The sequence below is a fragment of the Oncorhynchus mykiss genome, chromosome 11 (assembly GCF_057628025.1).
Source record: "Oncorhynchus mykiss isolate SJ-2025 chromosome 11, ASM5762802v1, whole genome shotgun sequence".
Lineage (NCBI taxonomy): Eukaryota > Metazoa > Chordata > Actinopteri > Salmoniformes > Salmonidae > Oncorhynchus > Oncorhynchus mykiss.
The window spans coordinates 63,879,010-63,894,828 of NC_143032.1; the positions used below are offsets into that span (position 1 = coordinate 63,879,010).

The 15,819-nt window shown below is 41.5% G+C and overlaps 1 protein-coding gene across 2 annotated transcripts in view; it reads left to right on the forward strand.

The window, feature by feature from the left end:
- The first annotated feature begins 281 nt into the window (after nucleotides 1-281).
- LOC110536173 (ras GTPase-activating-like protein IQGAP2) overlaps nucleotides 282-15,819 on the forward strand; it is a 95,630-nt gene continuing 80,092 nt past the window's right edge. For both annotated transcript variants that reach the window (XM_036936055.2, XM_036936056.2), the window contains exons 1-2: nucleotides 282-1,379; nucleotides 11,200-11,299. In XM_036936055.2, the coding sequence (XP_036791950.2) occupies nucleotides 1,334-1,379; nucleotides 11,200-11,299 (146 nt within the window). In that variant the 5' untranslated portion in view covers nucleotides 282-1,333. The remainder of the gene's footprint in view (nucleotides 1,380-11,199; nucleotides 11,300-15,819) is intronic.

Below are 15,819 nucleotides of genomic sequence, written 5' to 3' on the forward strand. Positions count from 1 at the left end.
TTTTTGCCATGGGGCAGTTTTTAGTTTTTTTTTTGCTGTTTCATAGCTCCTCTCATGCTTTTATTTCGATTTTGCGACGAGGCTGAGAGAAAATGTTGCCGTTTTAAGCGAATTTCCTGCTATTCTACACATTTTGCCCTGAGGCTGAGATAACATTTAGCATTTTTAAAGCTAATTTCCTGCAATTCTAAAAATATTGCTATCATAATATGCTATCCAAACCCCAAACGTGTCAAGTGTGCCTGTTCGGTAATCCGGTAATCCGGCTCTCAGCTGAACCCAACCTTGACGTGTGAAGTGAAACCTTCTGATGTCTGCAAGCCTAACTATCTTCACCATGCATTTTTCTATAAACCAATCAGATACACTTTTTATACCCTTTTATTGTAATGATTCCACTGACACCCCTTTCATTTGCTGTTTTGAGGGTATATTGTTACCCTCATTCTGACAGCAAGAGATGGACAGCTGTCATGATAAATTGGTCGCCAGGTGGTGCTGAGGACAGCTAGATAATTAGAGCGTCAGATCAGGGGCGTATTCATTACGCCAATTCTGTTGCAAAACGTTTCTTAAAAGGAAGCAAACGGAACAAAATTCGGGAGGGATTTTCCTGAATTTGTCCAATTGTAGATCTCGTGTAGGTTGCAAAACGTTCCCTTTTGCAACTGTTTGGCTAATGAGTACACCACTGGGGTATTCATTAGTCAGATTATGTTGCACAACGTTTGGTCTGTTGAAGCTCTGTGCTATGGCAAGAATAGCTCAAAGAGAAACAAAGAGTCCATCAATACTTTAATTATTTTCTCGGATTCCGTTGCAAAAGGTTTCGTCGGTTGCACAACGGAAACAGTGTACTCTAGGAACCATATCGAAGCAAACGGGACAAAAGAAAAAGGAGATAACATAATTTGTCCAATATAAACGCGTTTTCGTTGGGAAACGTTTTCCGTTTGGAGTAAACGGTTTCCGTTGCAAAACGTTGCGCAACCGACCAAACGTTTTGCAACGGAATCCGAGTAAAGAATTTACCCCAGTTCAGAGCGCACTGACTGTGAACACTTGCACTGAGACAGAGGAAACCTCAAGCACTTTCTGACATGACCCAGCAAAGGTGAACAACGCGATGGGAGTTCTGCTGAGAAAGTGACAGGAGGCATATCGACGAAAAGGAAGTTTAGAAAACTAGAAGTTAATATTCTCTCGATAGTGTCACATCTAAGAATATTGTTTTGACTCATCTTAAAACCAAAAGCGCGGTTTATGGTTTGCTGATAGCTAGCATTGGTTGGGCAACATTCATCAAGTTCATAACCGGGGGAACAGAGGCAGGATGTACTATGAAGAAAAAGCTAATTCACACAAGCCACGTTATGGAAGTAAGTAAAAGTGTCCTAACCCACCATTTGTAAATAAATTCAATCGACAGTTTTTATTGTAGCTTTCATGTTTCAAGTGGTTTTGGCAGGGTGCGTATGTGGCCTTATAGCTGCATGTTCGATGATGAGCCACAGGTGTTTATTGGAGCTACCATTTTATCTATTTAACCTTTAACTAGGCAAGACACACCATAGGACTACTGTACATGTGCACCGCAGAACTGTTCGATTTTCACCTTGAATTATATTCTGCATAAACAAGTGTAAACTTTGAAAAAGCTATCAAACTCTGATGTAATGTTGTCAAACATGGAATTGTAGGCACATTGTTTGCTAGGGATGGGGAAAAGTATGACACTACTCTGGCCCCAGAGGACTGGAGTTGTCCATCCCTGACTAGTCTGTACTCACTCAGGCTATTGTCAGTGACCCTGACCCTTTATCAGATAAAGTTCTACTAACCATTTGCACCCATAAAGCGAGGGAACAAATGACTATTTGAAGTGGCCTGTGTGTGCCCCACATCACCTCAGACAGACATGATCCATCTTCAACAACTCTGTTTTCTCAATCCAGAAGGTAGCCCTATTTGGTAAAAGACCAAGTCCATATTATGGCAAGAATAGCTCAAATAAGCAAAGATAAACAACAGTCCATGATTAATTTAAGTCATGAAGGTCAGTCAATCTGGACAATTTCAAGAACTTTGAAAGTTTCTTCAGGTGCACTCGCAAAAAACATCAAGCACTATGATGAAGCTGGCTCTCATGAGGACCGCCACAGGAAAGGAAGACCCAGAGTTCCCTCTGCTGCAGAGGATACGTTCATTAGCGATGCCAGCCTCAGAAATTACAGCCCAAATAAATGCTTCACAGAGTTCAAGTAACAGACAAATCTCAACATCAACTGTTCAGAGGAGACTGCATGAATCAGGCCTTCATGGTCGAATTGCTGCAAAGAAACCACTACTAAAGGACACCAATAAGCAGACTTGCTTGGGCCAAGAAGACGAGCAATGGACATTAGAACAGTGGAAATAAGCCCACATTTTGTTTCTAACCTCCGTGTCAGGTGAACGATGATCTCAGCATGTGTGGTTCCCACTGAGTTGGACTGCAGAGTGAAGGAAAATTGGTCAACAAGTGCTCAGCATATGTAGGAACTCCTTCAAGACTGTTGGAAAAGCATCCCAGGTGAAGCTGGTTGAGAGAATGCCAAGAGTGTGCAAAGCTGTCATCAAGGTAATGGGGTGGCTACATTGAAGAATCTAAAATTTGTTTAACACTTTTTTTGGTTACTAGATATGTGCCATTTCATGGTGTTGATGTCTTCACTGTTATTCTACAATGTATAAAATAGTAAACATAAAGAAAACCCTTGAATGAGTAATTGTCCAAACTTTTGACTGGTGCTGTAGATATCTTTACAGTAAAAAGACTCATCCTAGTGCACAAAAGAGTCAACAGTTAAGGGTCTCTACAGACAGAAGGCATTTTCCCAGTGGTTGAATATGAACTTTTTGCTATTACTGTTAAGAAATCCACGCATGACTTCTGCATGGGTATTACAGGAATTTAGCAAAGTCAATAAATATTTTGGAAAAAAGGTTTGAAACGCCAATAACATGCTCACCTGTATCACTTTAGGCCTGTGTGTTGTTGACAGGATTTAGCCTATGCTGAGTCAGATCTGAGAACAAATGGCAAAGTGCAATGGTGAGAGATATTCAATTAGGTAATCAGGTCAATAGTATTTTTTTCTCTCTACAATTTCAACCAGTAAAATGATAACTTAGCTGCATTATCAACCATAGTGGAAATGTCTCAACCAGTTTGTTGACCTGACATTGTTGTTTACCGGTTTAAAATGAACTGACTAACTGCATAGGTCCAAACAGGAAAGGTTGAAGGTAAATTGTCTGTCTGTCTGTCACACAGAATGAGGAGTTTATTATTGTAAGGGCAGAGGTGGTCCGTAGAAGCTGACTAATGCATTACCATAATTCCGGCACTAATTATCTGTATTAGTGATCTCTATCTAGGAGTCTTCTTTTGGATTCAGCACCCAAGTGAGCTCTTGGGGGAAACGGTCCACAAAAACAGGTTTTGCTAAGTTTAATCAGACGCAATTGGGGTTTTGAGCCCAGTAGATGGGTTGGTTGTTTAGCAACAAAACTGATGCGTGGGCAACTATGGGAAAAAACAGACTGGGTTGGCTTAGATTGTTGACAACATGTAAACTATATTTAGTCTCCAATGTTTATTGAAAACATGAAATACATTTGCACTTGTTGTCGCAAATACATAGTCTCAGTTGTTAGTTAGCTACCTAGTGATTTATTTTGCTGTATTAGCATTGACAGTCAAATCAAGACCTGGTATCAAGAACTAGATGAAATGAGGCAGTTTATTGCTATCTATCTCATACATATTTTTTTTTACTGAACCTTTGTTTAACAACTCAAGTCAGTTAAGAACAAATTCTTATTTACAATGACGGCCTACCGGGGATCACAACTTAAACCAGCTGCCTTGTTCAGGGGCAGAATGACAGATTTTTTACCTTGTCATCTCTGGGATTCGATCCAGCAACCTTTCAGTTACTGGCCCAACGCTCTAACCACTAGGCTACTTGCCACCCCAATCACAACAACACCAGATCTTCTGCCCCATTGAAGCGTGTGCATCGTTTTCATGATGTTGTCAGCTAACCCATCTATAAAAAGCACCGTCTCTGCATTTCTGATTCGTTGATTTGCCTCAAGGTTTCCCCCTACCTAGAAGTTTGACATGTTTTTATATATCGACTCATTTAAATATATATATATATATATATGAGATTATAGGCCTAATGTTAAATTGATCAATTCACAAGTTTGACCAATTTTCATGTAGGACAAATCTCAACATCAACTGTTCACAAGTTTGACTCTTATGTAGGTTACTTATACAATGTATTGGCTTAGGCTAACCGACATAAAAGTCAATGTATTGATTATGTAGACTAGCATAAAACAATCTGATTAGTAATGCACAACTCTAGGCTTGGAAGGTCACGCTGTAAGCTGGTTTAAGTTGTGGTCTTTTAACCAGAGACTGATTTAAGACCTTGGTAAGCAGGTCTATGGACTCTTTAGCCAATCAATAACTGTAATTGATCAATTAAGGGCAGAGAGTAACTAACACTAGCAGTGCGGAATCCTAAACCGGTCCCTTCCCCTTGGTCCTTTGTTCACGCCTGCCTCCTCCATGTGAATGAGTGTTCCAAAGCTAAGGGAGAGAAAATGATTGAAGATGTAGTAGCTAATAACCTCCGATAGCCCCTCCTGACAATGCACCGCGATATGTTTCTAGTTTATTCAATCTCATACAAAAGAATGAGACGTGCGTTTGTTTGTCTGATTTTGAGGCTTGACACATAAAACAAACGAAATACCTCCCAAATTAAATGTTTAACTGTTACCAAGGTTTATGTCTTGTAAAATGACATGGGGAATTTGTTCAATTTAATTTCTCGTTTTATTTCAATGAATTGCGTAATTTAACCCCGAAGTTGATGGGTTTATTGATTCTCTCGTTATTCCCCTCAAAGTCACCCTCTGAGTTTCATCAGCAACACTTGACAATGGAGGGCCCTCGGCACGAGTTGGTTGGGGCGAGGGTCTGGATTGGGATTCATCGCAGGGCTGTGGCCCTCTGACTGGACTTATACATCCCAGAGCAAAGTGGTACTGTCTCTCTATGCTACATCTGGAACTCCTTCTGACATATTTGTACTACTATGCACATGAGCCCTCAGCATAGTATGGGGGGACTAAGGCCATATCCCTTTCCCCCAACTCAAGGATTTGATAACTACATGCATTTAAGAGCCCCTTGCGTAACTTGTTGCTCCCACAGGATAGAAAAACATTACCTTAACAAAGGAATGAGTCATCAAGTCTATAAATCATGTCCAGTGATGTTCTGACAGATGAAGGCAGTGACAGATTAAATATAGCCCAGCATACTGAGCGCAGGCAGGTCTTCCAGGAAGTTTGAGTGTGGTGTGTGTAATGGCTGTGCTGGGGATCCCACGCCTCTGGGGTGAGTGTTTACTCACACTCTGGTCCTCTCCAATAACACAGCTGGCTCAGTGGATTCAGGCTGACGGATGCTCTGACCATAGATCTCCCCCTGGGCCCACACAGCTCAGAGATGGACCCCTGCTGTGTGTGTGCTTTCCTGTGCCCCCTTCCCCCTCTCATATTTTCGTATTTGGCATAACAATTTCAGGGCCAACAGACCCTTATAAATTGACCCTTCAACTAGAAGTTCCATGGCTTGTCCAATTAACTTTTGTTTTTAGCGGACCTTGCATCACAATCTGCCCCTCAGTGAGACTTAAGGTCATTACTCCTTATTGTAAAAGAAAATGTTCACTTGGTTAAATAAAGGCTAAATTAAGACTGGTGAGGCGAGTCTTGTTGGTCGGGTAAACTGGCTTTGTGTGCTGCCTCAGTGAGAGTGGGTCACAGGACCTATAGGGATAGATGTCAGTGAGAGTGGGTCACAGGAGCTACAGGGATAGATGTCAGTGAGATTAGTTCTACGGTAGTGGGCTGATAAGGCCCAACAATGGTGCAGGAATTATCTGCTGGGATTTGTGAGCGAGATTTCTAGACCTAACTAACTTGTTCATCAGGGTGTAAATACTGCATAGTGGGTTGGATTGTGCTGCTCTTTCAAGAGCACAGGGGCAAGTATGACAGTGTGTCAGCAGCATACTCAGTTAATCTTAATAAATGGTGTTTGGAGTAGAGGTCGACCGATTAATCGGAATGGCCGATTTCAAGTTTTCATAACAATCGGTATTTGGGGCGCTGATTTGCCAATATATATATTTTTTTACACCTTTATTTAATCTTTATTTAACTAGCAAGTCAGTTAAGAACACGTTCTTATTTTCAATGACTGCCTAGAAACGGTGGGTTAACTGCCTCATTCAGGGGCAGAACGACAGATTTTCACCTTGTCAGCTCGGGGGATCCAATCTTGCAACCTTACAGTTAACTAGTCCAACGCAATAATGACCTGCCTCGCACTCTTTGCACTCCACGAGGAGACTGCCTGTTACGCAAATGCAGTAAGCCAAGGTAAGTTGCTATCTAGCATTAAACTTATCTTATAAAAAACAATCAATCATAATCACTAGTTAACTACACATGGTTGATGATATTACTAGATATTATCTAGTGTGTCCTGCGTTGCATATAATCTGACTAAACATACAAGCATACAAGTATCGAAGTATCTGACTGAGTGGTGGTAGGCAGAAGCAGGTGCGTAAACATTCATTCAAACAGCACTCTCGTGCGTTTTGCCAGCAACTCTTCGTTGTGCGTCAAGCATTGTGCTGTTTATGACTTCAAGCCTATCAACTCCCGAGATGAGGCTGGTGTAACCGAAGTGAAATCGCTGGCTAGTTAGCGCGCCCTACTCGCTCTGAGCCTTGGGGTGGTTGTTTCCCTTGCTCTGCATGGGCAACGCTGCTTCGATGTTGTGGCTGTTGTCGTTGTGTTGCTGGTTCGAGCCCAGGGAGGAGCGAGGAGAGGGACGGAAGCTACACTGTTACACTGGCAATACTAAAGTGATTATAAGAACATCCAATAGTCAACGGTTAATTAAATACAAATGGTATAGCGGGAAATAGTCCTATAATTTCTATAATAACTACAACCTAAAACTTCTTACCTGGGAATATTGAAGACTCATGTTAAAAGGAACCACCAGCTTTCATATGTTCTCATGTTCTGAGCAAGGAACTTAAACGTTAGCTTTCTTACATAGCACATATTGCACTTTTACTTTCTTCTCCAACACTTTGTTTTTGCATTATTTAAACCAAATTGAACATGTTTCATTATTTACTTGAGGCTAAATTGATTTTATTGATGTATTATATTAAGTTAAAATAAGTGTTCATTCAGTATTGTTGTAATTGTCATTATTACAAATGCATAAAAAAACTTTTTTAAATTGTCCGATTTAATTGGTATCAGCTTTTTTGGTCCTCCAATAAATCGGTATCGGCGTTGAAAAATCATAATCGGTCGACCTCTAGTTTGGAGAGATGCAGCCTATCAGTCAGATTAGGCTTGCCTCCAAGCCTGCATGTGCCTGCTAGACTTCTCCACTCTGGGTCTTTAGGGCAACAAAGGTATTTTTCGTAAGTCATGCCAGTAAAATAGGGGTCTAATCAGTCTGCAGACTTAACTAGTTCAGCACTTCCCAGTAATAATGGTCCATCAATTACATACTCGCCCACTACATGCATACTGTAGCAGGATTTCCGGAAATGTGGCGCTGGACATTTGACTGACAGCATTTTGATTTACCGGACATTTGATACATTTACCGGACCCATCTGCATTGGGTACGTAACCTGATTAGGGTGTCCACTCACTGTGCTCAGAATGACAGAAATCACATTTACATTATGGTAATTCATATTACAGAACATGTAAGTCCAGGATGCAATGATGTGCGGATCTTCTTAATGAATTCTGAGTACACTTTGAAGATGTTAGAATAACTGTCCACATTTACTTTTCCTCAGCCAACAAGACCAGTAACTAATAGCAAAATCACTAGCCTATGTCAATCTACTATACCCCATCGTACAAACGTTTACCTATTATATTGGTCAGCTTGTCGAGAAAGAAATAGCCTTTTCCAAACAGACTCAGGGACAGTTGTGGGACGAAAGATCCCAAATTCATACCACCAGTAGGCCTAGGCTACATAAAAAACTTTAAAAAGCAATGAGTCTGAAACAACCGATCAGAATATTTAGCCTAAAATCTTTGGAATATCTACGTATTCTTTTGGTTTATTCGGATCCACTTTTGCTGAGGCAGCAGTTATTCTTCCTGGGGTCCACACAAAAACATAAAACACGACAAGTAACAAAACACTCATAGACAAGAACAGTTACACAAATTTAAAATACAACAATATACAAATAATACAACTAAAAAATGTGTGCGATTAGTGTGTTTGTGTAATTTCACAGTCCCTATTGTGCCATGAGATGTTGTTTTTGAAAATGTAAGGTAATTTTGCTGGTTACTTGAGTAATTGCGATCATGGTTCTGTATAATATTGTCCACTGGCGTGAATTCGTTTTGGTGACATGTCTTGCTGGGTATGTATGGGTGTCTGAGCTGTATGTTATTTGATTATGTAGACAATCTGGAATTTTCATTACAGCAATATTTCTCATTAAAACTGGAAGAGAATGGCATGCATGTTAATGTTAGTTCTGTATGTGCAGTAAAGGGCAAGGCGTGCTACTCTGTTTTGAGCCAGCTGCAGCTTTGCTAGATCTTTCTTTGCTGCACTTGACCATATTACCAGACAGTAATCAAGATGGGACAAGACCAGACCCTGAACAACTAGTACACTTTATTTTTGTGTCAAATGCATAATATCATTTATACCGAACATACTCCTCATCTTCACAACAACTTTGTCAATATTACTTGACCATGATAATTGACCTAGGAGTTTAGCTTCCTCAACTTGCTTAATGGTCACACCCTTTATACACAACTCCAGTTGAGGTTTCAGAATTAGAATGTTTTGAACCAAATACAATGCTTTTAGTCTTAGATGTATTTAAGACCAGTCTATTATTATTCATCACCCATTCTGATGCTGAGTGTAACTTCTTATTTAGAAATTCAGTAAGCCCACAGGCTTTTGGTGCTGACATGTAGTGTGTGGAATCATTGTCATACATAGTCGTTCTAGCTTCGTATAAGACCAGTGGCAAATCATTTGTAAAAATAGAGAAGATTAATGGCCCAAGGCAACTGCCCTATGGGACACCACACTGTACATATCTGATGTTAGAGAAGCTTCCATTGATGAACTCTATGGGTTCTATTGGATAAATAACCCTCCAACCATGAGATGTAGGTGATGTAAAGCCAAAGCAAGTGAGATTCTTTCAATAACAATTTATGATTAATAACATCAGAGGCTGCACTGAAATCTAACAATACAGCTCCAACTATCATCTTATTATACATTTATTTTAACCAATCATCAGGCATCTGCGTCAGAGCAGTACAAGTTGAGTGCCCTTATCTATATGCATGCTAAAAGTTCGTACTCAACTTGTTTTTTTAATAATGTAATTTAAATTCTGAGTTTTCCCACTTCACTAGTGAAATAATCATTTAAATTATTGAAAGGTTTTGTTATAAATGACCCATCAACTGCAATGAGGGATGGAGATGAATGGGTTTTCTATCCATTATATCAATTAAATTACTCAAGTCTTGTTCCATTGTGTTTTATATCAGTTATCTTGGTTTGGTAATATTTTTGTAAAGTTTAGTCACAAAATTTCTCAATTTACAGTATGTCAACCAATCAGCTGAGCAGTCTGACTTGTTTGCCTTCTTTTTTTTTTGTTGCATCATTTCTTTGAACCATAAAATGTTTTAATTCATAATCATTCCAGGGGGCTCGAACTGTTCTCATAGTTAATTTTGTAACAGGTGCATGCTTGTCAATGCATGAAATGAATCATTTTACAAATACTTCCAGTGCTGCATCTGGATTCACTTCCTCATACACATCAGACCAACATACATCTTTTACATCTTCAACAAAAGATAACACAACATTTTGGCACTTTGGCTTTCCTTGTTATTGCCACAATGTTATGGTCACTACAGCCAATGGGAACTGATTTCACTTTGGACAAAGATATAGAAGATATAATCAATACAAGTGGACGTCACAGATCCAACACTATTGGTATACACTCTAGTTGGTTGAGTGATAACCTGGGTCATAATTACAGGCATTAGTCACAGTAAGAAGATTCCTCTTGAGAGGAAAGCTACTTGCTAACCAGTTCAGGTCACCCAGAAAATAGATCTCTGTTAACATCACACACTTAAGCATTGCAGACATGATCCAAATACTGACTGTTAGCACTTGGTGGGCTATAGCAGCACCCTAAAATAAGTGACTTTAGATGAGGCAGGTGAACTTGCAACACAACACTTCAACAACATTTGACACAACAACAACCTCCTTTAAGCTTTACAGGAATATGGCTCTGAACAGCAACACCTCCCTCATGGGCATTCTTGTCTTTTCTGTAGATGTTATATCGCTATATTGCTACTGCTGTGTCAAAGGAATTATCTAAGTGAGTTTCAGAGAGAGCCAGTATATGAATGTTATCCAATGTTAGAAATGGTTCATGAAATCAGTAACTTGCTTAGGCTACAAATATTAATATGGGCTTTTCTTAGCCCTTTCCTGGGTAGCTTATCAGAGATGGCCATAATATGGAGAAAAAATTAATCAAATAAAAACATTGTTTGACTGATCTAGTCAGTCGTGTGTGTGTGTGTGTGTGTGCGCGCGAGCGAGAGATGTGATGTTAGTCTGAAGCTACTGACCAGAAAGATTGGCTCTCTCACTCCTTCCAGGCTTTTGTTAGGGAAGGTGGACAATGAACTTGTCATAGCAAATGTAAGGAAGGTCCCCACACGCTCTCTAAAGTAAGGTAATAATGTCCCAAGTATCCTACTAGGCAGGTTTCTGATTCGTTGTGATTTTTAAGAATGCATGCTAAAAAGATCCTATCATGTTGATAATGGTTTTCTCTGTGTTCTTATGAATCTCTTAATTCACAAGAACACAGAGAGAGAGAACTATATCCAGTCCAAGATGATTACAGCAGATGATTCCCACCCTCTCATTACAGGCATGTGTGCATGAGGCTGTAACTGTGTTTTTATTTCAATCTGCAGCCATTCAGGACGATGAGAGGCTCTCGGCGGAGGAGATGGACGAGAGGAGACGACAGAACATTGCCTACGAGTATCTCTGTCACCTGGAGGAGGCCAAACGGTAAGAGAGGAGTAGTCATGGAGCGTAGGGAGCAACAAAATGGCTCCGGAGAAGAAAGCAGACGTTTTACGTGCCCCCAACCGATTGTTTTTTGTTTATTTTTTGGGTTTTCTGGACAGGACTGCGGTTACTCATCACAGACTGACAGAATCCTTTTTTTCCCTTTTAATGAGTCTGACGAGCCCGACGCGAACAATGTTCTTCTTTCTTGGGAACAGGCACAGCTCCCCATGATTTGTGGCAAGAGGAGCCAGAGGGCGGGCTGCCTTCTGAGAATTTGTAGGCGATCGAATAAACCCCCACTTCCTTCCATTCTGCTAGCAAACGTGCAGTCTTTGGACAATAAAATAGATTACTTACATAAGATTAAACTAGCAACGGGACATTCGAAACTGAAATATCTTATGCTTCACGGAGTCGTGGCTGAACAACGACACTCAACATACAGCTGGCTGGTTATACGCTGCACCGGCAGGATAGAACAGTGGTGTCTGGTAAGACAAGGGGCGGCAGACTGTACTTTTGTAAATATCGGCTGGTGCACGATATCTAAGGAAGTCTCGAGCTATTGCTCGCCTGAGGTAGAGTATCTCATTATAAGCTGTAGACCACACTATCTACCTAGAGAGTTTATCTGTATTTTTCGTAGCTGTTTACATACCACAGTCAGAGGCTGGCACTAAGACAGCATTGAATGAGCTGTATTCTGCCATAAGCAAACAAGAAAACGCTCACCCAGAGGTGGCGCTCCTAGTAGCCGGGGACTTTAATGCAGGGAAACTGAAATCTGTGAAATCCAGAGGAAAAAAACTCTGTACCACCTTTACTCAACACACAGAGACGCACACAAAGCTCTCCCTCACCCTCAATTTGGCAAATCTGACCATAATTCTATCCTCCTGATTCCTGCTTACAAGATAAAATTTAAATCAGGACGCACCAGTGACTAGATCAATAAAAAAGTGGTCAGATGAAGCAGATGCTAAGCTACAGGACTGTTTTTATAGCACAGACTGGAATATGTCAGGATTCCTCCAATGGCATTGAGTACACTACATCAGTCATTGGCTTTATCAATAAGTGCATCGACGACGTCGTCCCCACAGTGACCCTACGTACATACCCCATTCAGAAGCCATGGATTACAGGCAACATCCGCATTGAGCTAAAGGCTAGACATACCACTTTCAAGGAGCGGGACTCCATCTCAGAAGCTTATAAGAAATTCCGCTATGTCCTCCGACGAACCATAACACAGGCAAAGCCTCAATACAGGACTAAGATCGAATCGTACTATACCAGCTCTGACGCCAGATATGGCAGGGCTTGCAAACCATTATAGACTACAAAGGGAAGCACACCCGAGAGCTGCCCAATGACACGAGCCTACCAGACTAGCTAAAGTACTTCTATGCTCGCTTCGAGGCAAATAATACTTAAACATGCATGAGAGCACCAGCTGTTCCGGAAGACTGTGATCATGCTTTCCGCAGCCGATGTGAGTAAGACCTTTTAAAGAGGTCAACATTCACAAGGTCGCAGGGTCAGATTACCAGGACGTGTACTGCGAGCATGCGCTGACCAACTGGCAAGTGTCTTCACTAAATGACAACATGTTTTAAGCATACCAACATAGTGTTCTTGGGCACAGGCACTAAGGTAACCTGCCTAAATGACTACCGACCCATGGCACTCATGTCTGTAGCCATGAAGTGCTTTAAAAGGCTGGTCATGGCTCACATCAACATCATTATCCCAGAAACCCTAGATCCACTCCAATTTGCACACCGCTCCAACAGATCCACAGATGATGCAATCTCTATTGCACCCCACACTGCCCTTTCCCACCTGGACAAAAGGAACACCTACGTGAGAATGCCATTCATTGACTACAGCTCAGCGTTCAACACCATTGTGCCCTTGAAGCTCATCAATAAGCCAAGGACCCTGGGACTAAACACCTCCCTCTGCAACTGGATCCTGGACCAACTGGATCCTGGACCACGACAAAACCCCTTAAGAGACTGACAAGATTTGGCATGGGTCCTCAGATCCTCAAAAGGTTCTACAGCTGCACCATCGAGAGCATCCTGACTGGTTGCATCACTGCCTGGTATGGCAACTGCTCGGCTTCCAAACGCAAGGACTACAGAGGGTAGTGCGTACGGCCCAGTACATAATTGGGGCCAAGCTTCCTGCCATCCAGGTCCTCTATACCAGGCGGCGTCAGAGCAGAGGAAGGCCCTAAAAAGTATCAGACTCCAGCCACCCTAGTCATAGACTGTTCTCTCTGGTACCGCACAGCAAGCAGTTTCAGTTAAACAGCTTCTACCCCCAAGCCAAAAGACTCCTGAACACCTAATCAAATGGCTACCCAGGCTATTTGCATTGCTTCTCTCCCTCTTTTACACCGCTGCTACTCTCTGTTGTTATCATCTATGCATGGCCACTTTAATAACTCTACCTTCATGTACATATTACCTCGACTAACTGGTGCCCACGCACATTGACTCTATATACAGGGGGGTACTGGTACAGTCTCGCTATTGTTATTTTACTGCTGCTCTTTAATTACTTGTTACTTTTATTTATTCTTATCCGTATTAAAAAAAAAATGCATTGTGGGTTAGGGGCTCGTAAGTAAGCATTTCACTGTAAGGTTGTATTCGGCACATGTGACTAATTCAATTTGATTTCAAAGAGAAGATGATGAGGGAGGAGCAGAGAACAGAGAGAGGAGGATGATATGAGTGGAGTGACGAGGAGACCATACAGTAAGAGGAGAAATGGATGGAAGGAGGGGTAAGAGCGGAGTAGTAGGAAGAGGGAGCATTAGAAGGAGCAGAGAGATTTTGGTGCTGTAGATGAAGATATCGTGAGTGCTTTTTGGCGTGCACGTGTGCTGTCATCAGATGGCGGCTGGCTGTAAGCTGTGGCTCAAAGTGTTTGAGATGGAGTGTGGGAGAATCTAGACTAGCTCTCCTGCTGACTGCTACTCACACTGCCCTGAAGTCATGTAACCTAACAGCTCAAACTGGGACTAAGGGAGAATGAAACTCATAAAGTGTATAAGCTAACATGCACTAACACTTTAAACCCCACAATGTCTCTGACATGGGGTCAACAATGTCGTTTTAAAGTTTAGTGTAAAGAATTTTTAATACAGTTTAAGATTGGTTTTGATAAAACAATCACAACTTATTTTTTATAAACCAATGTAGTCTTTTCCTGAGAGCTCTGAGCGTGCTGTGCCTGATACTGAACCACTTCCTGTCGTATGTATGAAGGCACCCAACGGAACAGGAAGCCTCTCCTCTCGTGTTCTCACGTGTTGTTTTTGGGACTGCCCACCACACCACACCTCTGCAAGCAACCGAGAATAATCACACCAAAAGTTAATCTGCTATAGCTGTACCATGGTGACATCACCCGTCAGCAGGTGGTTTAAACACTTCTAGCCTCTATGTGTTGAGGTCAGAGTTTGCTGTGCACTGGTATGACTCTGCATTGGCTCCCCTGATGAGATGTTGCATTAAAGTTTGACTGCAGAACGTGGACTTTGATTTGGTAGAGAACAGAGACTTGGTAGTGGGATCATCAACTAGATTCAGCCGTGGGACTTTCTTTTTCTTGAGTGGATTGTCGGGGGCTGGAACATAATTACAAAGAATTTGTAGACTGCAAATTCAACGCAAGAAGCCCAGACAGATATGATTGACTAAAACACAATCATTTCAAACCTTGCTTACATTTGTACATGATCAAGTCTTGTCTCTCTTATGCGTGGGAATACTTATTAACATATTTCTTAAATTAAAATCACTGAGCTGATATTTATGGTGTTTTTTACAGTCTTATGGGCCAAATAAAACCAGTTGAGGAACCCTGATTTATGACCTTATTGGTGTCATGGATCTCTGTCTGTTAAAGTGTAATAGGGATTCTGGTGACAAACTAGCACTCAGCAGCACCGCTGACTTCCCTTATCTCTCCTCCGTCGCTGATGAGCCTCTATTCTGGGAAACTTGTCATCTGGGATTAGGATTATGGTGCTGGCTGCTAATTAGGCTATTAGTGAATATTAGTGACTGAGTCAGGCAGTGCGATTAGGACCCGTCTAACCCTGCTCTGCTTCAACTCTGGGGTCAGGAGTCACAGGCACAGGGCAGGCATGCAGCCCCAGTCTAGTCAGCCCTTCAACAGCTCCCGGGAGAATGGCTTGATTGGAACAACTAAACCATGCTGCTTTTGTCTTCTCTGGTAAATGGGGTTAATGCACTCTGAGTGTCTGTCTGGACTTTATTTCTTCATTTGCATTGATAATACACCTGTGGTTTACAGGTATGATATGATAACACACTGGTAGCTCACAAGTCACAACCTTAACATAAACCAAAATGTGGGCCTACCTCCGTTTTAACCAAACTGTAGTGCAGTGACAGGCCTTGACACTCTTTGACAGGCTCATAGGCGGACTTTGTACCTGTAGTACTGAGTAAACAGTATGTCAGCTTGCTCAT